Source organism: Amblyomma maculatum, chromosome 6 (genome assembly GCF_055883805.1).
Source record: "Amblyomma maculatum isolate TAMU_Amacu chromosome 6, ASM5588380v1, whole genome shotgun sequence".
NCBI lineage: Eukaryota > Metazoa > Arthropoda > Arachnida > Ixodida > Ixodidae > Amblyomma > Amblyomma maculatum.
This window is the reverse complement of record NC_139349.1, coordinates 34,825,864-34,850,877: the sequence shown is the minus strand read 5'-3', so window position 1 is coordinate 34,850,877 and position 25,014 is coordinate 34,825,864. Positions and strand designations below refer to the sequence as shown.

At 44.3% G+C, this 25,014-nt stretch overlaps 1 protein-coding gene across 1 annotated transcript; it reads left to right on the top strand.

The window, feature by feature from the left end:
- The first annotated feature begins 14,810 nt into the window (after positions 1–14,810).
- Positions 14,811–21,592, top strand: LOC146185485 (alpha-tocopherol transfer protein-like). The gene is made up of 5 exons (XM_084605537.1): positions 14,811–14,967; positions 16,284–16,523; positions 17,896–18,089; positions 21,003–21,113; positions 21,362–21,592. The coding sequence occupies exons 1-5, from the start codon at positions 14,811–14,813 to the stop codon at positions 21,590–21,592; spliced, it is 933 nt and encodes a 310-aa protein (XP_084461663.1).
- Positions 21,593–25,014: the final 3,422 nt, after the last annotated feature.

Below are 25,014 nucleotides of genomic sequence, written 5' to 3'. Positions count from 1 at the left end.
AGTACGCCATGCCACGTGGCTTTCACACGAAAAAAAAATAAAATGAAAAATAAGCCGACAGCCAGTGTGCTGCATCGATAAAGCAATGAAAAAACTTAGTGCCGATTTGCATAGTTATTCAAATGCGAAGTAGGTGCGTAGCAGTTCTTATCCTTGCTATATTTTTTACGCATTTTACACTTTGTTATGCTTCATTTCGTATGAACACGCTCGGTACGTTTGCTCATTGTTTGTGCTTCTAGGTTCTTGCCCCGTTTAGTTGGTATAACAATCAGTAGAGTCGCGCTCTCGCTGTCTTCGTAACAGCTGTACTTCAGCATGTCGAGCACGGCAAACCTGCGCCGAAGTGTCAGAAGGCACAGCTTCATCCATTGCGACGCGAACGAAAAGCGCGGCGCAACCGCGTCTTCAGCTTTCCTTACACCATGCTCAGTGGTTCTTAACACCAATAAGCGAAAATAGGCACGATGTATTGCATTCCTCTTTGCAATGTACGGCTCTGAACCTGAAAGGTCTGGGGTGGGATCAAAGGAGGAGAGAAAGACTTATTTTATGGGAATGTAGAGAATGGACAAAACAGATGCTCCAGAGTTTTTGCATCAACACATTCCGAGCATGAGAGAAGGTCTCAAGGACGAAGAAAGGTAATCTAAGAGCAGGGAAATGCGTTTGAAGGCGAGCGCCAGTTAAGGCGGGCAGGTAAGCACAAGCTGCTTCATGACGCGGCGAGCAGCTCAGAGCCGAGGTTCAGGAAGCACAGCCTGTGCACCGCCCGTGCCGTACACGTGAAGGCTATGTAATGACTGATGCGAAGGGAGAGATGCCGAAGTTGGGGACGCACGAGCGACACACGACTGCTCAGTTCGGAGTAACACACGCTCATAAAGTATTGTCCGGTTAAGACCGCGACGTCCGCAACTGTGACACGCCCCACTCTCTCACTGGTTAAATCTGTGCGGCCGCTTCGCCCTCTCACTGTTAAGTCGCGTAATGCGGGCGTCGCCACCTTCTCTTTCCCTTCAAGCTCACGGAGAGATGGACAGAGAGAGAGAAAGACCAAATTCTGCTGCAGCTTCGCGGCTGCTCCGCCTCCGTAATGCCGAGCTGCGCGACGCGAATTTCTGTTTCTCCACATCAAGTTCACGAGGAGAGAGAGAGTGAGCGGCTTCGGACAGACATCGGCGAAATCCGTGATTAGGGCTAGTAGTACTACGCACTAAAAACGTCCTGCGAGAAGTTATGGCGTGGCTATTGTTGTGGAGCGTCCATTGAACATTAGTTTCTTCTTATTGTCATATTGGAAAAAAAGGCGCACCAACTGCAAAGGTTCACGTAAGTGGGGCTTCACATGAATTATGTGAACATAAGCGGTATGCAGCTCTATTTATTAGATATATTACACGCTGTTTTGGTGCCACGGCTTGAAACGATTACTTTGAATGCTCATGCATACCTCAGCCTGTCATGCCATTTAAGGAAAAACGAAACTATCTTATCTTGTTGGCCATTGTCTGTACAGTGAATGAGACCGGCAAACTAGAATCTTTTCTTTTTTATAACTCTTGACATCCGTAAAGCAACAAGTCCACTCGAAAAAAAAAAAGACTTTTTTTCATTTAGCACTATATGGAGAAAACGAAATTAGACGTAGCACCCTAGAAACCATCACCCCACCAATATATTTTGCACGAGCAGGTTGGTTGATACATATATGCGATGGGTAACATTTCGCTGCTTCAAGTTAAGAAGAATGTTGTGCACTTATTCCATGTTCGCAGCGCCGAGATATTGTAGAGGTTAGGGCGCTCGACTGCTGTGTATATGGATCCTGGTCGCGGCGGCCGCTGTCCGGTGGAAGCTCAAAAATAGGCCCCGGTAGGCTGTGCGATGTCAGTGCACGTTAAAAATCCCCAAAGGGTGGATATTTCCGGAGTGCTCTACTAATGCGTCTGAGATGACCTAAGTCGCTTTGGGAGTTATAAACCATAAACTTAACCTATGTTCATCATGGAGCCTTTATTTCTCAATAATCAGCCTTGAAAATAGGAAGCCATGTTAAACGATGGTTGCTCGTTTGAGTATATTTATGATATTAACAAAGCTCCCCACTCCTCTCATTATGCTAAGGTGTACTGAATGAAGCATCGCCTGAATATATGTGGGAATTAGAACTTCTAAGCAGAAATCTAAGGTATCCGACCATTGGTTTTTAACTTCTGCGCCATAAAGGTGCTGTCCTGTAGATCAATAGTCAAGTAATCGACGTAGATGATTTGCAGCGCCCGAATGCTTCGCCCTATTAAAATATTAATCAGCTCTTTCGCATTTTAATTATCAGAAAAAGACGCATCCATTAAAGCGGTGGGTGGCTGCGGAGTTGAAAAGAGCTGAAATAAGAATACTAAATTAAGGTCCTAATATGAATACTTCGCTCGCTGTAACATTAAATTCATTAAGAAACACGAATCAAGAGCACTGATGAGACTTCCCCTTATTTTTTATTATCGCGCTGTGAATTAGAATTCAATCCGTTGCCGGTGTTGACGAAGAACCAGGAAAACTTTGAGGTGTCTCCAAACTTCCTGTGAATAATTTCCTGCCATGAACGTCACACGTACTGATCGTATTTTCTGTATTGGCTGTACGCCAACGGTACGCGTTAGACTGCGGCGTTAAGAACAGTACATGCGGCGTATTGCGCGCTTGAGGGCATGACAAAGAGTTTTGTATTTCTTCTCGTGAGGTATATTTAATGATCCAATGATCTCAGAGCAATTATAGATAATAGCCTTGCATGAAAAAAAGCTGCTTAAGACATGCGCCCAAACAAACAGCCTGCAGTCATATTAGGAAATGTTCTTTTTTTTTTTTGCCAACAAATGCGTTCAAGTTGTAGCTATAAACTTTAAGAGGATATATGATAGTAATACTAAGCCACGAAGAACAAATCTTACCAGAAACAAAAGTATGCAGAGTGTCTAACTACAAATTAAAACACTTTCGTAATATAACTTCAACGCACGCTTTCTTGCTTTTTTGGTTTACTTCTGCTATGTTTTGGGCGTTATTTTGTCTCGAAAAAAAAGTTTTAACCAGACCTCAACATCTCAGTAAGACTAAAATGAGCAGAGCTATTTCGTACGCAGATTTTAAATACTGGATCCAACATACCGCTAAGAAATAATAATCCAAACGTGGAAATATCTTCTCCAGGCAAAATCATGCAATCCATGAGCCTGAAAATCGGTACCATTTTAATGCATCATAGTCTTGCAATGTTTTGTGATAATAAATTCATTTCAACCTTTTGTCGATAAGACACATAGACGAAAAAAAACGTGTTCCATATCCGTGATGGATAGGAAGCATTTCATGCGTTTCCTTGCACTCTCTTGCCAGCTATGTTTACGCGCTGCCAGTTTCCCAGTTTAGGCACACACATGAATAATAGGCACTTATGAATGTTGCGAGCAAACCGAAGTACGTATCTGGCAAGTTTCGGCGGAAGCTGATTTAAATGTCTTTCATGAGATTGTGCTCCTACGCTCTTGCATAACTCCCGCCCAAAGCGTTATCTTGTGTGAAGGATTTGATGTTTTTATTACCCATTGGCTAACATTCACATCCGTATTTTTTTTTATATTGAAACTGCGATAGCGAGACTTCTAGTGCTATGCAAAAAGGGCGACAGTTTTACGTGATGTTTCGAGTCAATCGCCGCTCAGCGTTCTCGGACGTGTTGGCGGCAGCAAACACTAAATAGCTGCTATCAGAACAATTATCTGGGCCTGTAAGTGCACAGGCAGCAGTTAAAGTTGTGATGCCTCACTATTTTTATTTCATGCATAGAAAACCAATAGCAGCAACTTCATCTCGAAAGCAATGAGTTCAATCGGCTGAACAGCTTCAAGTATGTGACTGTGTAAGAGGGACTGAAAAAAAAAAAGAATAAGTTATTTCTTGAACAGTGCTACAACACATTTCGCAACTGGGTTTTGCAGCCCTTGATGTGGATAGGTAAATTTCTAGTTTGTGGTTCTAAATAATAAATTGGATACTATCAAAACGCTGTGCAATATGTCCGTTGGAAAGACATCAAGAACGAACAATGAGCGGAGGCCATTCATTTAACAGGCCCAAGCTGCCACGCAAACGAATATTATAGAAAGGGGAAACCACGAAAGCAGACGTTATGTTATCTATTCATTTTATTTTTTTATGAGAACCTCAATTTCTTTACAGGAGTATGAAACGAGAGTTTAGATTTTAGTAGCATACTAGGTTTTGAAGGATAGCCACAAACCAGCGCAATTGCTTTTCATAGTTTTGTGCGGACAACTGACATCCAGTAGTATGATGAACTCTAACCATAAGGGACCCGCCACATGTACTGCTCGTCCATCTAATAAACATCCTGCCCCGCCGCGGTGGCGCAGGTGTTAGAGCGCTCGACTTTTGTGCGCAAAGATGCGGAATTGAATCTCAACCTCAGGCGCCCCATTTAGATGAACGCGAAAGGCAAAGGCGTTCGTAGGCTGTGTGATGTCTGTGCACGTTAAAGAACCCTAGCTGGACAAACATTTTGGAGCCCTCCGCTACGGCGTCTCATACACCCTAAACACATTAACCTGTAATGTAACCTTCACACGTCCTTTCACAGTAACCTTTATAGCAAAGGTCACAATTGAGTCACCAGTTTTTATTGCAAAAGCAATACTACTCTAGGTTTCGAGCCTTCAGCGTTGCGCGGCGGTAGCCACGTTTTACCGACGTGACGCTGTGACGTCACACCCCACGTGACACTAGGGTGAGAGCTGGGCTACCAGCTCTAGCGGTCGGCTTAGTGCGGCGGTAGCAACGTCTTACCCACGTGACACCAAAGCGAGAGAGATGTCAGAATCAGCCTGCTAGGATCCTGGCATTCACGTTACCCCTATTGGCCACTAAGCCACGTTCATACGGCTTGGTTAAAGCGGGGCTTTACATGTGGGCTGAGGAAGAAAAAGAGAAGAACACTCGGTCACCCGCAGCTAATGCTTGCGCTCAACTGGACTTCACTCCTTCTTTTAACTTTCTATCTCCTGCAACCCATTTCCCCTTTCTCACCTTATGCCTTGTGGCAAACTTTTCAAAAAAAAAAAAAAAAATGCTTGCGCTCTATATTTGGTTCAGCAGCGTTGAACTTTTGTAATTTTTATGAATTGGTCATGATTTCTTTTTTCTTATTTCTACTAAAGGTTAAAACGGCCAATATGCAAGCCTTTCAAAGGTTACCATCAAAGTATTGCCAAGTAGCCTTTTCACAGAAAATATGAGCATCATAGCAGCCTATTTGTCGACAAGCGAGGCGACGTGCGCATAAGACATTCATGTGCAAACGCGCGTCGCTAGACCTACGTTTTTTAAAAGCGGTGCGTTTGACCCATGGTTGGCTGTGTTGCACGCAGTGGACTGGACGGCCGGAAAGCCAGAACGTTGTAGTGCTGCGGCGGCTGCGGAATTAGTGCTGTCAAATCGAGTCATTCAAAGGTCTCATGAACCCTGCCGTTTTCTGGCAGCGTTTCTTGTGTGCATTATTTGAGGTAATATAGAAGTCTTTGGGGCCGTGTGCGTACTGCAAAATCACCAATGTCGCTAAGCAGAAAGAAATTTTAAGGTGTGCATTGCGGCTGCTGCAACGAACCTATGCGCGACTTTCGGCAGGGCAGTACGTATTTCTATTTTGTATTCCTTTATAGTGGCATTTCGTTGCCATGCCAGCCTTAGACATCATGGCGAACGGAGTAGTACAGTCAATGGGAACGTTACTTCTTCAGATAGTGCCTGCAGTACGCAAACGAAGGGCGGATTCCATTTCTTGGTTACCACTCACAACATCCTTTCTGCCAGGGAATCTACATGACTTTATGTGGCTCTTGGAGTAGAAGGTTTTGCTTTTACAAGACCGGCTGCAGCGATGGGACATTGTGTGGACAGCGCAGTGCTCCAAATGGCCACTTCAAGAATCTAATCGTCACATTGCCCAACAATGCGTCGTTGCTCGAATCGTTTGGGGGGCAGTGCACACCTTTTTTAGAATTGTTGCTATCAACCGATTTCAGATGAAAGGTAGATGGCCTTGCTCTTTTGTTTGCGTGTCGAATGGACGTGTCCGGGTGGCTTTCAGCCCACCTTGGTACCTGTTGCAATGAAAATATCTATGTCAGTTCACAACTGTACACATCCCAAAACACATGTGTAATACGCACTGTGCATGCGATTGTTGTACATGTTTGTAGCGATTCTTATTTGTCAAACTATTGTACACTGTGATTCGAAATTCTATATATCATCATCATGAGCAGCCAATTTTTTTTCTGAATGTAAATAGTGATTTTTGAATATTTCTTCGTCATGAGGTATATTATGTGCAGTGTCCTCTGTCCTTAACCGTGTACATTTTCAGTTTTGCTCATTTGTCTTCAGACATGTCAATGTCTAATGTCTAATAACACTTTTCTAAACACAGGGGGCCAATTCGGAACCTAAACTAAATTTTCAACACCCTATGGGTCACGTCACTATGAAAAACTGCGGCCACTGCCGATAAGAGCTGTACAGGAGCGTAAGCTGTTATCCATCGCCCAGTGGTTCGCAAGATACGCACTCCCCTGCATATGATAATTGTGACCACTTTGGAGCCCCAATGGTCAATGGTGCAACTTTCGCATCAAAATGAGAGTAGATTTATAATTGAAGTTTTACACGTAGTAGCCCAACCAATCGTTAGACACCACTCTGGTCTCTTCCACCATCTATTGGGTCACAATATTAGGGTAATGACATATCTATATTATATAAATGTGAGCACACCACCGATCAGCGTTCGATTGAAAATCATTAGCTGTCCAAATCGGTTGCCCACTTAGTGGTAGGCACGCTTGAATTTCACTCCTGTGTTTCAAATTCGGGTATCAAAATTTTGAGCACGTAACGACAATTCGTTTTGTACCAGCGGCGTCCTCCTGCTGCTGCTGGTTCACCGGCCATACTCGCCACGGTGGGTCAATGGTTAAGTCGCTCCGCTGAATTGGAGTACCGCGTTTCGATGCAGGCGAAATGCAAAGGCGTTCTTGTGCAGTGCGATTTCAGTACAAGCTAAAGATCCCCACGTGGTCGAAATTCTTCAGGAGATTGTTGTTGTTGTGGCTGTAGGAAGAAGGAAAATAAAATAAAATGCACGGTCTTGCTACTGGCTCTGTAGCTGAGCCAACTCCGCTGCCTCGCGCAGACTGAAAAGAAAATACAGAAAAAAATAAAAAGAAGAGGAAGAGAAAGACGCGCGCAGCAACAACAGCCATCGACCACCATCGAAGAGGTGACGGGTGCAATGACCGCACACAACATAAAATTCGGTAGATGGCTAGTCGCCGCCGCAAGCGGCGTAGATCTACCGTCCCAGCCTTGTAGGGCCAGGGATATGCCACCCTTCACCACCTGACCCTAAACCACCATTAACTAAACGAACCATTTAGCACCAGTCCTAGCCTCCGACGTTAGGGTGAACGTCATCTTGAATTGTTAAGATGGCACAGCACCATGGTGAACAGTACTTGGGACTTTTTTGTGAACACTGCTTAGAAAAAATTTGGAGCACCGCGCAAACCGACAGCAATCTTGAAACGTTTGAACAATATCTGGAGAGTAAACGCTTAAGCTCCTATACCACCGCCTCTTAATTATGCGATTTCTGGTCCCTTCTTTTTGTATTTGTGGAAAGAAAGGCGCCCTATGTGCCTCATGTTCAGTTGGACTCCTACACTTAATTAGGTCAATGTCACAACACCTTTATATTATGAATATAAAACGGCGTCCAGCGTTTGCGCGCGGTCAGATTCAGCCAGGCTTGTTCAATTCATAGCCAAACTAGTGCCTGCAACGAGTTCTTCCAATAGCACTGAGAAGCATCCTGCAGCAGGAGAGCGGCTTGCCACGTGGTTCGGTGCACCCGCCGAGTGAGTGAGTCACGCGGATAGGCTAATACTTTCAAGTTCACCGGTGTGGAACAACATCACCTTGAGCTTTTGAAGAAAGCTCAGAAGCTTCCGCTCCACAATTATGTTAAATTACTTTTTAGGGTTGAGTTGAAAGCCGGCGCCTGTCGGGCGGGTCAGGACCTGGCGAAGGCGAGTCAGGTGGGTGAAAACACCGGTTGAAAAGATGTCGATATCATCCGGATAGTACAAACATGTTCCATTCCAGGCTGCACAATGCGGTGTCTAACATTATTTCGATTGTGTTTGGGTTTTACAGAGTTGGGATGGCATAAAGTTGAATTCGTAGAGTCCGTCCGGGAGACAAACGCGGTTTTGTCAGGATCAGCCGTTGCCATTGGTAGTTGCCAACACCCAGAAAGCAAATCCAAGAAAGAAAAGTATTTTGTGTTTTGTAATCAGTCTAGGGCGTCGTCTATTTGTGGGAGAGCATATACACCTCAACGAGTAGTATTGTTGAGGCGGCGATAGTCAACACAAAAGCATATTGATCCATCCTTCTTAACTATAGGGTCACAAGAGACGACCATGGACTAAACTATTCACAGGTTACACCAAATTTTAGCATGTCGGCGACTTGTTAGGCTATACGGCGCTCAGTCAGCTACACACGATGCTGCTGCTGGGGAAGCGGTCGTGAGCGCCAATGTTGATTGGGTGGGAAACGGCTCAAACTGATACCCAACGCGTGTCCTCAAAACGACTAGCAATTTTGTAGGAATTTATTCACATTTCAAGCATGATATTTGGTACGATCGTTTATGACAGCATATTTCGCGGAATCGTATACTGTAGTTAAAATGCTTAGCCAACGTCCACTTCAGGAAGCGCAGCTGCGGAATTAAATCACACATCTAGGATAAAGCGACCAAGTTGCAATGAATAAGGCACCTTAATCCGAACAGAACACCTGATAAACAAGCGTGCGTTGCCGTGGTGCAGATACTTTTGTGTTTTAGTCCTCTGCCACTCGTAGTCTGCACATAAAGCTGAAAATGCCTCTGTTACTGGTCGAAATGGGTATGAAAGAAAACCCACAAGAATATGAATTTACAATGACACAGAAAAATTATATTGGTTTAAAATGAGGGAGCAAAATCAATGCCCACCAAAAATATCAGATGAATATTTTTATATACATTACCTTTCGTGCCGCTGCAAGCTTTTCGTGCTTTTGACTGGCTCCAGTACGTTATAAATAACACTTTTTGTTTAGTGTGCAGCGTTAGTTCTCCACCAAGCAGTGTCGAAGGGAAAAACCAGATGTGTTCTACCATCTGCACCCAACGCAGTGGTGTCACAAAAAACAAAAAACAATTGGACGTCTCTGTAGATTTTAATACGCCTTCAGCGTCACATGCCAATATTTATGTAATGTGCGGCAAAGCGTTTTGTCACTGCACCATACCTTTAGTGCATTCTTTCGGTGATTTCTGCATATGTGGTTTGCTGCAATGAAGAAATAAATATGCAGTTAACGCGACATGAGCTTTTTCCCAGCGTAAGCTCAAAAGGCAGGCATTGATCGTTTTATTGGGAGTTTTAGTGTCAACATTAACGGTTGCAGTGCCAGCAAACATTTCTTCGCAGGTTAAGGAGATGCTGTTTAAAGCCACCCCGCCGCAGTGAATGCTGAACCTTGCTTGCTGAACCTTGAATGCTTAAACCTTATTGCGATGACAATGTTTTGGTAAAGGCGAAATGAAGAAGTCTTCCCTGTGTTGTGCGATATATCAGCGCACGTTAAAGATTGAAGAAGTCTTCCCTGTGTTGTGCGATATATCAGCGCACGTTAAAGATCCCCAGGTAGTCAAAATTAATCCAAATCAATCCAGAGTGATGCTTCATCTTTCACTCATTCTCTGCTTCTTCGTGATGCGGCTGCGGCTTTCTGCGTCTAAATACACCATAAAAAGCCTACTTTACATGAACAGGTTTCGCAAATAGGCGGTATATTGAGTGTCATATACAGGGTGTCCAAGCTAACCTTAGCGATTGGTTAAAAAGTAAACATTTGAGGTAGGCCAGAAAAAACACTTCTATGCAGCTGTCATCCGTCTGACGCACGCCAGAGAATATATTTATTTTGCATTTAATTAATTAGAAATTGAATGTCCTAATCTACTCACTGTTACCTTTAGACAATAAATGTGATTTGCAAAGTTGGAGAGCACCCTCTGAAACACCCATTCGATTTATTGCCGATAAGGAAACCCTCCCGTGTATCTTTTTTCCAAGCTCTAAAGAAAGCCGGCGAAACACAAATATATCACGTGAGTACCGCATTCGCGCGGCACAGTTGTGGTGCTCTCAATTTCCGTTTGAGCTAACGAACTTTTAGGCGGCCGTGCCCAGTTCCAACGGTAGCCTATTATGTTGGCAATGGTTGCAGCGAACGCGCGGAGCTCGCTGAAATTATTACCGTCACGTGCGCCGACTGCCTGAAGCGGCCTCTGTAGCGGGGCCATGGAGTCACGGCCGCATCGGATTTAGTTCACTGAAGCCTCGGTTGAGAGCAGCACAATCGTGGCGTGCGAATGCGCCTGTAGCGCGAAGAAATCTAGCGCGAATGCGCTACTTCTTGCCGCTGTCTTCGAGCAGCACTGTATTTTTTTTTTTTGCAGTTAATCTTGTTACATTTGCTCAACTTTCCGCTCCACTATGGATATCATGAGGCCACGCACTGTGAATACCACAAACATGACTACAATTTGAATTTGAAATTGCAGCTGTTTCAGTTCAGTTCAGTCGTTCAGTCGTGTCCGACTCTTCGTGACCCTATGGACCATTTCACGCCACGCTTTCCGGTCTCTCACTATCTTCCTAACATCACATAACTTCATCTGCAGTGCCTCGAGGATGCCATCTAACCATCGCGTTTGCTGCCTACCCCTTCTCCGGCGACCGTCAACCTTTCCCAACATCAAATCTTTCTCCAGCGACTCCTCTCTTCTCATCAGATGACCAAAGTAGCTGAGTTTTAACTTTAGAATTTGACCCTCCAATGAGCAGTCAGGGTTTATGGTCGACAATATCGACTGATTTGATCTTCTGGCAGTCCAAGGAACTCTCAAGAGTCTTCGCCAGCACCACAATTCAAACGCGTCAATTCTTCGGCGGTCAGCCTTTTTCACAGTCCAACTCTCGCATCCATACATCACAACTGGAAAGACCATAGCACGAGTTATACGGATCTTGGTTGGCAGACTAATGTCTCTGCTCTTTACTAGGCGGTCAAGGCTAACCATTGCTTTCTTTCCCAGAAGCAGGCGTCTCCTAATTTCATGGCTGCAGTCTCCTTCCGAGGTAATCTTGGAGCCCAAGAAGAGAAAATCTGTCACAGCTTCCACTTCTTGTCCATTGATGCCCCAGGACTTGATAGGGCAAGACGCCATGATCTTTGTCTTTTTGATGTTCAGTTTAAGCCCAAACTTCTCACCCTCTTCTTTTACGCGCATCAGAAGTCTCTTGAGTTCCACTTCACTTTCTGCCATTAAAGTGGTATCATCCGCATATCTAAGGTTGTTGATACGTTTTCCAGCAATCTTCACTCCATATGAAGACTCGTCCAGACCGGCCTTCCTCATGATGCACTCTGCATATAGGTTAAATAGGCAGGGCGACAGTATGCAGCCTTGCCTCACTCCTTTCTCAATCGGAAACCAATCGGTAAGACCATGCCCAGTTCTGACTGTGGCCTCTTGTCTTTCATACAGGTTCCTGAGGAGACAGATGAGGTGAATTGGAACTCCCATCTCTTGGAGAGCTTGCCACAATCTGCTGTGATCTACGCAGTCAAACGCTTTCGCATAATCAATAAAGCAGAAGTAGATGGGTTTCTGGAACTCTCTTGCTTTTTCCATGATCCAGCGGAGGTTGGCAATTTGGTCTCTAGTTCCTCTGCCTTTGCGAAACCCAGCTTGCATGTCCGGAAGCTCCCGATCCACATACTGCTGCAGCCTACCTTGGAGGATTTTCAATATCACCTTGCTAGCATACGAAATAAGTGCGATCGTGCGGTAGTTGGAACAATATTTGGCACTGCCTTTCTTTGGAATGGGGATGTAAACTGACCTCCTCCAATCCCGTGGCCACTGCAGGGTTGTCCAAATCTTCTGACATAATGTATGCAGAATGCTAAAAGCGTCATGGTTGAGGTTTTGAAGCAACTCAGCTGGAATGCCATCACTTCCGCTGGCTTTCTTCTTAGCAAGACTGGCTAAGGCCCATTCAACTTCACTCTTCAGGATGCCCGGCTCGAGATCAGTAATCACAACCGTCTTATGTTGGGTTTGCACATTCGGGTCCTTCTTGTACAGTTCTACTGTGTATTCCTGCCACCTCTTCTTTATCTCTGAGGCTGCAGTGAGGTCCTTGCCTCGTTTGTCCTTTATCACGCCCAGCTTAGCACAGAAGCTTCTTTTGATATCTTTGATTGTCTTGTACAGAGCTCTTGTGTTCCTTAATTGCCTGTTGTCCTCAACTGCTTGGCACTGTATGTTCAGGAAGGCATTCTTATCTCTCCTTGCTATTTTCTGAAAATCCGCATTGAGAACCTTGTATCTTTCTCTTTCCCCCATAACTTTTGCCATCCTCCTTTCCTCAGCTATTTGCAAAGCCTCTTCAGATAAGCAGTTTGCTTTCTTGCATTTCTTTTGCTTTGGAACTACCTTAGTAGCATCTTCTTGTATTATATCACGAACATCAGTCCACATCTCTTCGGGCTCTCTGTCTTCTAGATCTAATTCTTGAAATCGATTGCTCCCTTCCACAGCATATTCTAGTGGAATTTGATCCAGATCATACCTGAAAGGCCTTCTAGTTTTCTGAGTTTTCCTCAATCGAAGCTTAATTTTGGCAACAAGAAGCTGATGATCGGTGCCACAATCGGCCCCAGGCCTTGTTTTTACTGCTTGTATAGCGCTTCTCCATCTCTGCCGGCAAAGAATATAATCGATCTGATTCCTGTACAGACCGTCCGGTGAAGTCCATGTGTACAGGCGCCTCTTGTGCTGTTGAAAATGAGTATTCGCTATGGTCAGGTTGTTTTCTTGACAAAACTCTACTAGCCTCTGTCCAGCTTCATTTGACTCGCCAAGACCGAACTTGCCTACAATTCCGGATATTTCTTCACTCCCGAGCTTAGCATTCCAGTCTCCTACGAGAAAAACGACGTCTGATGATGGGGTGCGGTCTAAAAGGCATTGTAGGTCCGCATAAAATCTCTCAACGTCAGCTTTTTCAGCAGTAGTGGACGGTGCATAGACTTGGATAACTGTTATGTTGAGAGGGTGACCTTGGATCCGAAGTGAAATCATTCGGTCGTTTTTGGGGTTGTACCCTAGCACTGCTTTACCCATTCTTCTGTTTACTATGAGAGCGACCCCATTCCTTCTCTTGGATTCGTGCCCACAATAAAAGACATAATGGTCGCCGGAGTTAAATTATCCCATTCCGGTCCACTTGAGCTCGCTGATACCCAAGATATCAATGTTCAATAGGTTCATTTCTCGCTTGACGACATCCAGTTTACCTTGCGTCATAGATCTTACATTCCATGTTGATATGTGATATATCTCCTTGCAACATCGGACTTTCCGGTCGCTTCCCGACACATCCACAACTGAGCGTCCTTTTGGCTTTAGCCCAGCCGCTTCATTCGTCCTGGAGCTACTAGGAATCGCCCTTTATTCATCCCCAGTAACATGTGGGACGCCTTCCAACCTGGGGGGCTCATCTTCCGGCGCCATATCATTAATGGTATTGTGACTGGCCATAGGGTTTTCTTGGCAGGAAATACTGGAGTGGGTTGCCATTACCTTCTCCAGTGAATCACATTTTGTCAGAACTCTCTGCCGTGACCTGTCTATCTTGGGTGGCCCTACACAGCAGAGCTCACGACTTCATCGAGTTTCGCAAGCCCCTCCGCCACGACAAGGCAGTGATCCATGAAGGGGTGCAGCTGTTTACCAGTTTTCAATTAATATTGATCTGGTCACCTGTTGTTGTGAGTCTTAGAAGCTACACGTTAAGTTAGTCCAGTTCAGCGCGCGTAATGTGAAAGGACATAATAAGTGTATTTGAAGAGGATAAGGAGGAAATCAGGAGAGTAGGCGTGTGGGGGAGAGAAAGAACATTAAAATGCAAAGGTAAATGGCTTGGAGTGAACAGATAGCACCCTGCAAAATGATTTCGGGGGCCATAATTTGAGTCAAATTGGTCTGTCAACGGTACGCTGAATGTGGTTGCAATTGACGGCTTAAACAGCATGCTGCCTCCTCGCGACTTTATCAAATACCTCTAAACAGTCGCTGAAATATGCACGCTTATCCTATCTCCCAGGACCTCATTCGAATCTATTCAAAAAACTTGAAAATGTCGGAGAATATTCAGGTTATTTTGGAACCTATTGAATAATAGACATTTCTTGATGAGGTCAGCGAAACAAACAACTAAAAATTCTAATATTTTCATGCCACTAAAGAAAATACGAGAGCGTTTCGTACCGGAAGTGTGCTTCAGGATATTGAACAGTGTTCTAAGTAGCATCGGGAACCTTCCTGGAAAACTGCCGTGTGCTTCGTTCGGTGTTGTTTCCTTGGCCACCGACTGAAGGATCAGCCGCAAAGCACTCTCTTCTTCCTTCTGGTGTTTTGGGGTTGCATACGTGTCATTTTCCGCATACCCGCAGTGCACAGCGCAGTCTCTTCGCCTTCACCGCGATTCGCTGCCATTAGGCTCAGAACTTGGCTGAGGTGGACGTCACACTACACGAGCATGTCAGGCATGTACAGCAAGAAATGCGTTGAAGACATATGGGACACATCTGAAGATGCCCTGCCCTTCAAGTTGCAGCGAGTCGCAGAAGAGGAACTTGGAGAAACTCCTCAAAAGAGGCGAGAAGCGGTTGAAAAGCTTTTGAGGCTCTTGGACGGTAAGCTTCCCTTAGCTCTCATAGTAACCCTAAACTAGCGAGCCAAGTTTCGAGAAGTTAAACCTTTATCAAGTTTTGATACTTAGCAACTACGGGAAGTCTATATATATATATATATATATATATATATATATATATATATATATATATATATATATATATATATATATATATATATATATATATATATTACAATCAATTATACTTCGAATAAGGCAGACAACTGCAACCGTAGCCGAACAGCATAGTTAATCTGTGTGCGGATATTTGCAGACATACTTGAGGCATGCCCTCCAGCCTTTGAGCCCTTCTTTCTCCGCACCCATTTTTGGGATGTCTCACAGGGACGCCAGAGCTTTCCCCGTCAAAACATTGCGGAATGGGTGCCCCAGTGCTTCAGTAACTTTCCTTTTTGTTTTTCAGGTAGCGAAAAATTGGCGTAGTGCTCGGCTGTTCCAAGCTGCGAATTTTAGCAATGTGCTTTTCAGTACATAAAGCGTCAAAGAGGAAGAATTTATACTAAAATTCATGTACGAGCTAGCCTCGCCTAACAACGTCGCAATAGTAAAACAACAACAGTCTCTGATTGCTCGGATAGTCTCTACGGGTGACTATGAGTCATCGCGTACTCTTCCTTATATATAGGACAGTAGAAACGGGTGTCAGGCTAAAATTATCAAAGGTAACAATAAACTGAACTGGAAGCTAAATTGACGTCCTGGCATAATTCAGTGCAGCAATGAGAACAAAGTTTCGATATCAGGGAGCAGTCAAACGTCATATTTACGTTGGAAAACAAGGACCACTATACTAATAGTGAAATAGAATAAGTTCCTGGTGAGAATAAATCCTGTGATATTTTCCGGTTCATAAAGATAAAGTCACAGAGGTATACTTAGAAGACTCCACAAAGTCGTTTAATAGGGGTAGACACCCGCGAAGGCTGAACTATGGGATATCAGTTTCCATTGTAGACGTCGACATAAAATCATATCTTACGTGCTTACAGTGATTATCATTTAATTTGCTTATGTCATTGAGTAGTGACTAAGCATCTGTTTGGTAGCCAACGTTTGTACTGAACGGCTTGTCTTTGTCGGGGCCAGACAAAGACAGTCTTGTCGAAACGTTTAATATGTAGCGCGGTGAGGTTTCGTCTTAGTCCTGCTTCATTCTGCCGTATTCCCCAAGGATCACATGCCGGCTCTCAATGTACCATCGTTTATAATTTTCTAATATCCAACCGGCATTCCATGGACGCTTAGTGTGAGTTGCCATGGGCAGTTTCATATTTTCTATACCATTAACCTTCACAGCGGAGACGCAACTCAACGCCAACAGAGATGTGGGATTCCTACTGCGCTTTCTTCGAGTCCGCAAATACAACGTGGATGCGGCACTGCAGACTATCAACAACTACTACAGAAACCGTGCTGCCAGCCGAGACATTTACAGCGAATTCGTACCAAGCACGGTGTCGCCAGCGGCTCGACAATTAGTAATGGTGTTGCCGGAGCCCGACGTCCTCGGGCGGCCCATATTGCTATGGAAACCAGGCAGGTGTTGTGTTTTGTGCATGCTATTTATGTTTTCAATGACGATATATAGACGCAATGTTGGATGACAGATGAGCACTGGCCTCGGATGAAAATTGAAATCCCCAGTTTTGTCAAAACCGTTCGTCCTAACAGACACTATGAACGATATCATTAACTTTCTGAGGCAACGAAGACAGAATAAAGAGAGTGAGAGAGAAATAGAGAGGAAACAAACCAGTCACTACATATTAAGCTAGTTCATTACGTTCCCTTTAAATTAAGAGAAAACAAACTACGCAACAAATTTTTTGTCTTTGCAGGTTTTGATCGCACAGAACATAAAAAATATACATGATCAATTGTACTGGCGCGAAGCAAATGCGAGAGCATTTAGCATTTATAGCCGGTAAATTCTGATTCCGGTTCTTCTGAAATTATGATTTTATTCTGCTTTCATTTCAATTCTCAATCACTGCTTTCATTATTTTGCTTTATTATTTTTAGCCTTATCGTTTTCAGTCCAGTCCACAGTCCGGACGTTTGATCCTCTACACTATACTAGTGCAGCGGATTATTTCTCTCTCTATATGCTTTCGCTCTACTGTAGCGCAAGATTTCACTCTCTACACCTCCTTTGATTGGCAGGTTGCGGATAAAGAGAGGAGAATGCCCACTAGGCACCACCGGGTACCGACGCTGGTGCTTGGCAGTTTTAGCCTTGACAATTTTCAAAATCTAGTGCATTACAAGAAAAAGCACTAACTGGTTATTGCTCCCCAGCGCGAACATGAAAGAGCTGTATGTGGGTGCACAAAAAATGGAGCCTCAAGGGACACGGTCGACGGTTCCCAGTACTGGTTACGACGATAGAGACGCCACATTATATTTCGTATTGTCCCTTAGTAAGCAGCTTGGTCCCCTACTTTCCTTACATCTGCAGTAAACCTCGCACGGCGCTCTTATTTCGATGAAGTTCGGATTGCACTTGTTGCGGATGAAACTGCGGTGGCGGAAACTGAGTCGCCACATAGCACCACTATCTCCAGGTTTGCTGGCATTCGCATCGCAGAGTCACGTCGCCCAATAAGAATTCTAGTGCGCTGGCGTAGTCTCTATCAAATGAGCGCGGGACGTGCTATAGCATACACCACATCAGATTTCACGTCAACCGCTCACTGCTCCGCATTCTCACCACCACTTCATTTTTTCCCCTCTTCTCTGCGGTGTACAGCGCCTATCTTACGAACATGACCCATGGACTTCAGTAACCCAGGTTTGTCATCGTGAAACGTAGTATCCGGTTAACGTGCTTTATCGAAAATGGCAGAAAAACTGCAACATTATTTGAGTCACTTATTTTGGCCACTTTTTCTTTGTTATTTTTATTCAGGCTTATGGATTCCGGAGGAACTAACGTACGCAGACGTTCATAAGGCCTGCCTCATCTGCCTGGAGCACATGGCGTCTAATCCGGTGACGCAGACGCTGGGAATGGTTGTTTTAATTGACTACGACCAGTTCTCAGTTGACAAACTACTGCACATCAACATGGGCCTCTTGAGAAAGGCATTACAGTATGTCCAGGTTGGAAATTTTCGAACTTTTCGTAAATATTACCCCACTGCAACTATCTGTTGCTATTTCTGTGACACAGTGTAACCAGCGCGAAAGGCGAACGCAAAAGGAAGCAAACGGAATCATGAAATGTCTTTAGACAGCGCCTGTTTTGTCTCCTTTCACGTCCCAATATTTCGCGCTGGTAGATTTACCATGATACAATTTCAACTCCCCTAAATATCTACCCTACTGAGACGTTCTATCACACTTGTTCGCAAACGAATTCCTAGCGCTAGATTACACATTACGTTTATAAAGAAATTGGTGAAATAAGCTCGATTAATACCTAGAGCATGTACATTACGACTTGTATCACTATTCGCAACCAGACTAAGCAAGTATCAGTATAGGCCAATCACAACCCCCTGTCATTTAAGTATCACTACCAAGTTCTATAGCCGGGTTTTCCTTACAGCCCTCATTTCAACATAGGCAGTGCGATTATATCCGTCATTTCACCTCCATCAGGTAGGTCATGCACTCTCCGACACCGGACAATTTCCTTCACGGTACTAAAACAGTTACCACGTCAAAAAGGCCTTTTATGGGATTAAGACTCATCAAACTGTATCTCTAAATTCTAGCATTCGAGAGCAAACATTTGTATTATCCAATAGGGCGAACTTGGGAAATGTGTGCAAAACGTAGTTTCGTGCATTAGGAAGAACCAAATAACTTTAACACAGTTTGCAACCTCTCACGTCAATTAGCAGAGTTAATTAAATGAAATAGGTCACATGTCTCGTCAGCGTAATACTATACTCTAAAGGTCGCAAAAAATGGCTATGGGCCTGGTCTTGGGGTTTAACGTCCCGAAGCGACTCAGGCTATGAAAGACGCCGTAGTGGAGGATTCCGGAAATTTCGACCGCCTGGTATTCTTTAATGTGCACTGACATTGCACAGCACACAGGCGCCTAGCTTTTCGCCTCCATCGAAAGTAAGACATGGATTTTGCACATAGTAGATTACTCTATGGTTTCAGTTTTATTTATGTCATAGAGGAATCACTTCACATACCTTGCCTCTCATAGTTGACCATTCTCATTCATGTGTAGAAGACGTCTAGGGGTATGACATCGCCTCTAGGTCGAAATACGGCGCATCGCCGTCCCAAAGTTCGAACGAACCTTCTGTGCTAGCAACTCGCTCTTGTCGTTCGCCTCTACCAACTACCTAGTTATCTGTCTTCTTTTTCTCATTCTTCACCTTTTCCTTCTTCTTTTTCTTTCTATTATTTTTCTTCTTCTTCTTTTCCCTCTTCTTCTTCATCTTCTCCTTTCTCTTCTACTTCTTTTTATACTTCTCCTTCTTCTCTTCCTTCTCCTTTTCTTCTTCTCGCGGACAGGCACGCCGAAATGTCGAGACTGTGGCCAATGTAGCTTTCGCTACAAAACCACGCCTACTATAGGCATAAATACCTGGCTAACAATGAAATGGCCTCTGTAATCACATGCGTGGCCTAGTATGCACGTGTCTGACTGAAGGTGCAACGCTTCTCGAGGGTTCAATTCCCTTCATTCCTCAGCGGAAATCGACAAGCCCGCGTTGACAGCTCATGCCCAATCGGCCGTGTCAAGCGTGAAGTAACACAATCCTACAACTAGTCCGCTTCCGGCAGTGTCAGGTCCCGGCTACCACCTACCGCAACTGTACCCGTGATTTTTTGCTCATTAAGGCCGACGCCGACAACGCCTGCAATGCCGACGCCAGATTTTCTGCAGAAGGAGACCGCCTTCTGCGCTATCGCGTTAAACCCGGCATTGGAAAAATTTGCTAGGCATATATGAGAAAAAGCAAACTAACGGTGTCCAGGCAAGAAAGCAAACACTCCGAAGTACTAGCCCTGCCCACACAAAGTGCTTTTTATCCTGCTCCAATTAAATGCCAAAGTTAAAAGCTACGAAAAAAAATGCTTTTCTTTTTATCCATGAGCCTTCAAGCATTTAAATTAGATTAAAAAGAACCACATATTCATGGGCAGGCGATAAAAAGCAAACCCTCAAAAACGAACTAAAGTTGACCCGCCGTGCCACAATCGGTTACCTGAATTGATGTACTGAGAAGGTAGGGACATTGTCCATTTACTGTCAGTTTCCCACTAACTCATTATTTCTTCCAAGCGCTTTCTGAAGGGCTCAAAACTTGCGGGCGTGTAAAAAGCTAGTAAAATTTCATTTGTTCTTTTCTTTTCTTTTTGGTGTGGAGAAGAAAAACCTCTCAGTAGAAAAACGCGCTATTCCACTCGAACTCTAATGATTTTTGCTGTTACTCACGCATGCGACTGATTTGACAATTTTATTCAGCAAATTAGGGATCGCTGCTAATCTTACGATGGAAACGTGAGAGCTCTAAATTATACTTAGGCGCAAAAAGGGGTAAATCCCAAATTGAAGAAGATGGGCTGAAGACCTAATGTTGGTGCCATATCCTTAGTGTGGAGAGACTTTACCTGGAGCCTTTGAGCTGTGTAATTTTCGAATAAAGCGTTGCACAGGCTCGTGCATTTCTTTTACCGGATTTTTAATAGCCTCAAATCATGCGTGACTGTTATGGAATTCTGTTTCGCGAACATGAGATTCAATGATTTCAGATTAACGCAGTTTGGCGAGACTCGAGTAACTATGATTATTTGAGACAATGAGAAAAATTTCAACGTTACTCACGCAGGCGCTGAGTTTCTGATGCCACTCAATTTGTAATAAGAGAGTACGTCTCCAATAGCCCCCCGCCAAGAGCAGTAATATGGCTACAAAGGAAAACACTCATAGAGACATATTTGCGATTGCACTCTTTTTGCAAAACAGTAATTACTCTACTCCACTTCGGACAATACTCGTGTACACTGCACATAAAACGAGTTTATTTTGCAATTTTTCAGGACTGCATGCCAATGCGGATGAAGGCAGTGCACTTAGTGAGGCAGTCGCACGTTTTCGACATGATTTTTGCGATCCTCAAGCCATTCATGAAAGCCAAGCTGGCCGGAAGGGTAAGCGCACATCCTGATTTCTTTTCTATTTTGATGTAGGCGAAGCCGCCAGAGTAAGGCTAAAATTTCCCTCTCTTGCCACTTAGGTATCTCAGTTTACGCTAGCTAGTATTTTTATTCCTAAACGAGGTGAGTTAAACAAAATATATGCGGTAAAACAAAAGACTACATCTGTGCTGCCGTTAGAAACAGTAATTGCTCACATTGAGCGTTGAATGTTTATTTCTTTTACTGCTCAACTGCCATAGTTCCGCTTCCACGGAGAGAACTTCGACAGCCTTCGAGAAGAAATACATCCCAAGTCTCTACCGCAAGAGTATGGAGGCCAGGCAACAACGGCCGGCTTCGAGGCCTTCTGGGATCAAGTAGACGCCGAAGAGGGAGTCTTCGAAGCTTCTAACCGTTACGGATGCTCTGGAAGGAATGTAGATGAGATGACGGCTTGCCTGGAGCAGCCTCGGGAACTGACCTCACTCTGACAGAAGGAGAGTGTAATTTTCTAACAAGTCTAGACGACAACTAAGATTGTTGTTTTTGTCCCAAGGTAGTCGCATGCAATTACAATTTTCGATTTTTTGTTTTATGACCTAGTACAAAGCCTTGTGTTACGAAATTAGTTTTTCTAAGCACTGTGTGCCAATTCCCAATATCCTGTGTATGCAGACTGCACGTATTGAAGTTGCATTTCTGTACGATTACTTATTGTGTCACGGTTGATTTGATTGTTATGTTTTCGGAGAATAGGCCTTACACAGGGGTACATAATACCTTTTGCCTTTCCTGCCCAAGTTTGTTTATTTGTAAAGAAACTAAATAAAATTTCACCTCACTTCACATATAAGCCAGTCCAACTTGAATATAGCCCTGTTTAGTGTCGAGCATCTGCACTAATGTTTTTGTGCCTAATAAAGCTTGCGGCTCTGCTTTAAGGACAAAAAAAAATGCGGTACAGGCACAAAACTTTGGTTTAAAGCATAGAGTTTCTTACTCTTACCTATACAGGGAAAGCTGGGGGCACTTCATTTCTGCCACCATGGGTGCACTAAGACTCGTGGGCCGGTGTGCCCTTTGTTGCGAGACAGCCTGAGTTTTCGGGAACACAGAGTGGCGTTATTAAGCTGGCTCGTCATCATCATTATTTCGAGGTGCGGACGTAGAAATCAAAACTCAGAGTATCGAAGACGGGAAAGCAGATGACGCCAAGAAAAGGTTTCCGTTTTCTGAAACGCCAATAAACAACGTCTTAAAATGTTTGATCAAGCACATACAATTTAAAACATTTTCTTGTTTTAAGGAATGCCTATTAGGTGCAAAAGATTGGTTGCCGTACTCAGTACAATGTCCACGCCCGGATTTTCTGAGTAGCGGCACGTGTAACACGTATGTCTCATTGTAATTCAGCGTTCAAAGTGTCGTGATCTTTGCTAGTTGTAATAAGTATCTTAACTGTAATGAAATACATTGCACTAGTGTTGAAGCTGGGCAATGACATAAGAAAGGTTCCTACATCTCTGCATTGTAATGGTCGCACGCTAAGGACTCTGCTGTGCCACTTCCAAAATTGTTATTGTGAACTACATTTTTGCCATCGATGGCGCATCAATGTGACATCGCAGCGGGGACCGCTCAGGTCAGATGGATTTTGCATTGCAGGACGGAACTGCGAAATACTGAATCTATTTTCAAATTTCTTAATCTAGCCACGCTTAAAGAAGACTCAGTTCGAAATTCAAAGCTGAATACGCAACACGAAGACAAGCACGTTCGACTAGAAAAACATTTACCATTGCGATGTGGCCACTGAACACTGGCGCCGTCTGATCGTATATAAATCAACTTTGTGAAGACCTCGCGTTCTTGTGTCGTCAGATGCCGCTACATACTACAATTTTTCCGCTGCCGATACTGAACATTGATGCGTGAAGCTCATCCGCCTATTTATATTTCGCGCCCACCTGTGTAATCTACGCACAGGGACTGTGCTTCTTCCACTTAGATGGGGAGGGGAGGGGGGGGGGGTTATTATTCGCTACGCAGTCACAGAAACGATGACGGAGTGCTGGACTAGTGACGAACGACGACGCTGAAGCTAGGCTCTGTTTTGCGAGTGTGTCCGTGACGGCGAACAGTTGCGGTTACAACAGAGCGTGCCTTGTAACAATACTTGGGTTCTCAGTAGTTAACACATACTAGTTAAATGCTTTTTTTTCGTTTTTTTTTTTTAATACCATACCGCGGGGCTTTTTTACACAAGCGCGGCTGCTTGCTGGCTGTGAGCAGGGACCTACCATGGCCCTGTTGCAAAAGTACAACATTGTGTCTGTGAATGGCAGGGATAATTGATCGAAAGAAATGTACGAAATAAACCTCCCTAGGTTTTCGCCCTAGCAATGCTCATGCGTACAGGACGTCAACTGAACTCAGTGCATAATTCGCAAGAAAAAAACTGAACCGATTGCTTCAAACCATAGACAGATTTACTGATGTCCAGAATATAAAAAGGCTAAGGGCGGTACTATATTCCTAATAAGAAATTTCAACGCAGCTATGTAAGCGCTTTCGCAATATATTCGGCGAACAATGCGAGAGATGCTTATATGTACGTCGTGAACATGCAAAGCACTCTCGAGTCAAAATAAAAAGAATAGTCACGAGCAAGTGGCGCGAAGCTCGTGGTTCTTCTTTCTCTTTTCTGAAAAATTATATTTGACTCGAGACTTTTTTTGTTCTCATTAGCCAAATAAGACTTCGCAGGAAAGAGAAAAAAATAAAAAGCCACGAGTGTTCGGCACAGAGGTTATGGATCTTCGTTCGCTTTCAAAATTCTCTTTGGCTCTTGATTTTCTTGTGGCTCGTGAACACAACTCACAAAATGTCCACGTGAATACAGTGACACACCTTGACACATCAGACATCCCGCCACTTTCCCCTTTTCCCCCAGATCCGTTTCTCTCCCGTGTTTCCGAGAAAGAATTCTTCCCCCAGCGAACACGTGCTCTAATTCCTCCGTGTTCGTACCCACTCCCCCGTAATCTGACCCAGGAGGAAGAGGAGGTGTCTGTGCGCCGGATTCGGGCAGGAGCGGTTCTGACCCCTCCTATGCATCATCGGTGACGTGACGAATGGCTTCAAGTGACCGACAAATGTCCATATTATGGTTTTTCACCGGACCTGTGCAATATGAAACAGCTGTTGTGGACTTGCCCAGTTACGGCATCAGGGAGACAGCGCTACCTACGGAAAGAAGGCCTGCGGGGGGACCTTGAATGTGACTACCTCAAGTGGACACTAGAAAATCAGTTTATCGGAAACTTCTACGAATGTTTAAGTCAGACCAGTTTACATTCCCTCTAGCTTTCTCCTATTTGCCGCTCCCTTTTTCACTATGCTTGATGAAAAACGTCTCGAATAAAAAAAAAAGTCTCTCTTTAGCTGCGTTACACCGGCAACAACGGCGACACGTCTCGACCGCCGAACCTGTGCATAAACGTTGCACGCTAAGATTGAAGTGACCGTTCATTCCAGCCCTGAAAGCTACAGAATGTGCTGCGCATGTTCCTGGAGGATACGTATAGAGACAGCATTGAGAGAGAGAAAAAAAAAAAACAATAGCCACAACTTTTGTAACCTGTGCGTCTATTGAGGTCATCTGTTGTTAAGGCACCAGACGTGTGGGCCTTTGATCTTCCCAGCTGCACAGTCGGTACCTGTATGCCGACCGTGCGCTGACACTGAAATATGATCGTCAGACTGCTGCGCGTCCTAAGTTCTGAATGCAGCCATCCGTGTACAACGGATTGATGATAATTACATCGCGATCACAACAAGCCGTGTCGTTTCGAAGCAGTGCGAACGTTAAACAAGGAGTTGTGCTGTCGCAGATTCGAGGACACGAAGGGCC

Excerpts from the sequence above, each read along its gene's own strand:
- LOC146185485 (XM_084605537.1), top strand. The coding sequence starts at position 14,811 with ATGTCAGGCATGTACAGCAAGAAATGCGTTGAAGACATATGGGACACA. Across the intron at positions 14,968-16,283 it reads GCTTTTGAGGCTCTTGGACG|CGGAGACGCAACTCAACGCC; the intron begins GTAAGCTTCCCT and ends TAACCTTCACAG. Across the intron at positions 21,114-21,361 it reads AAGCCAAGCTGGCCGGAAGG|TTCCGCTTCCACGGAGAGAA; the intron begins GTAAGCGCACAT and ends CAACTGCCATAG.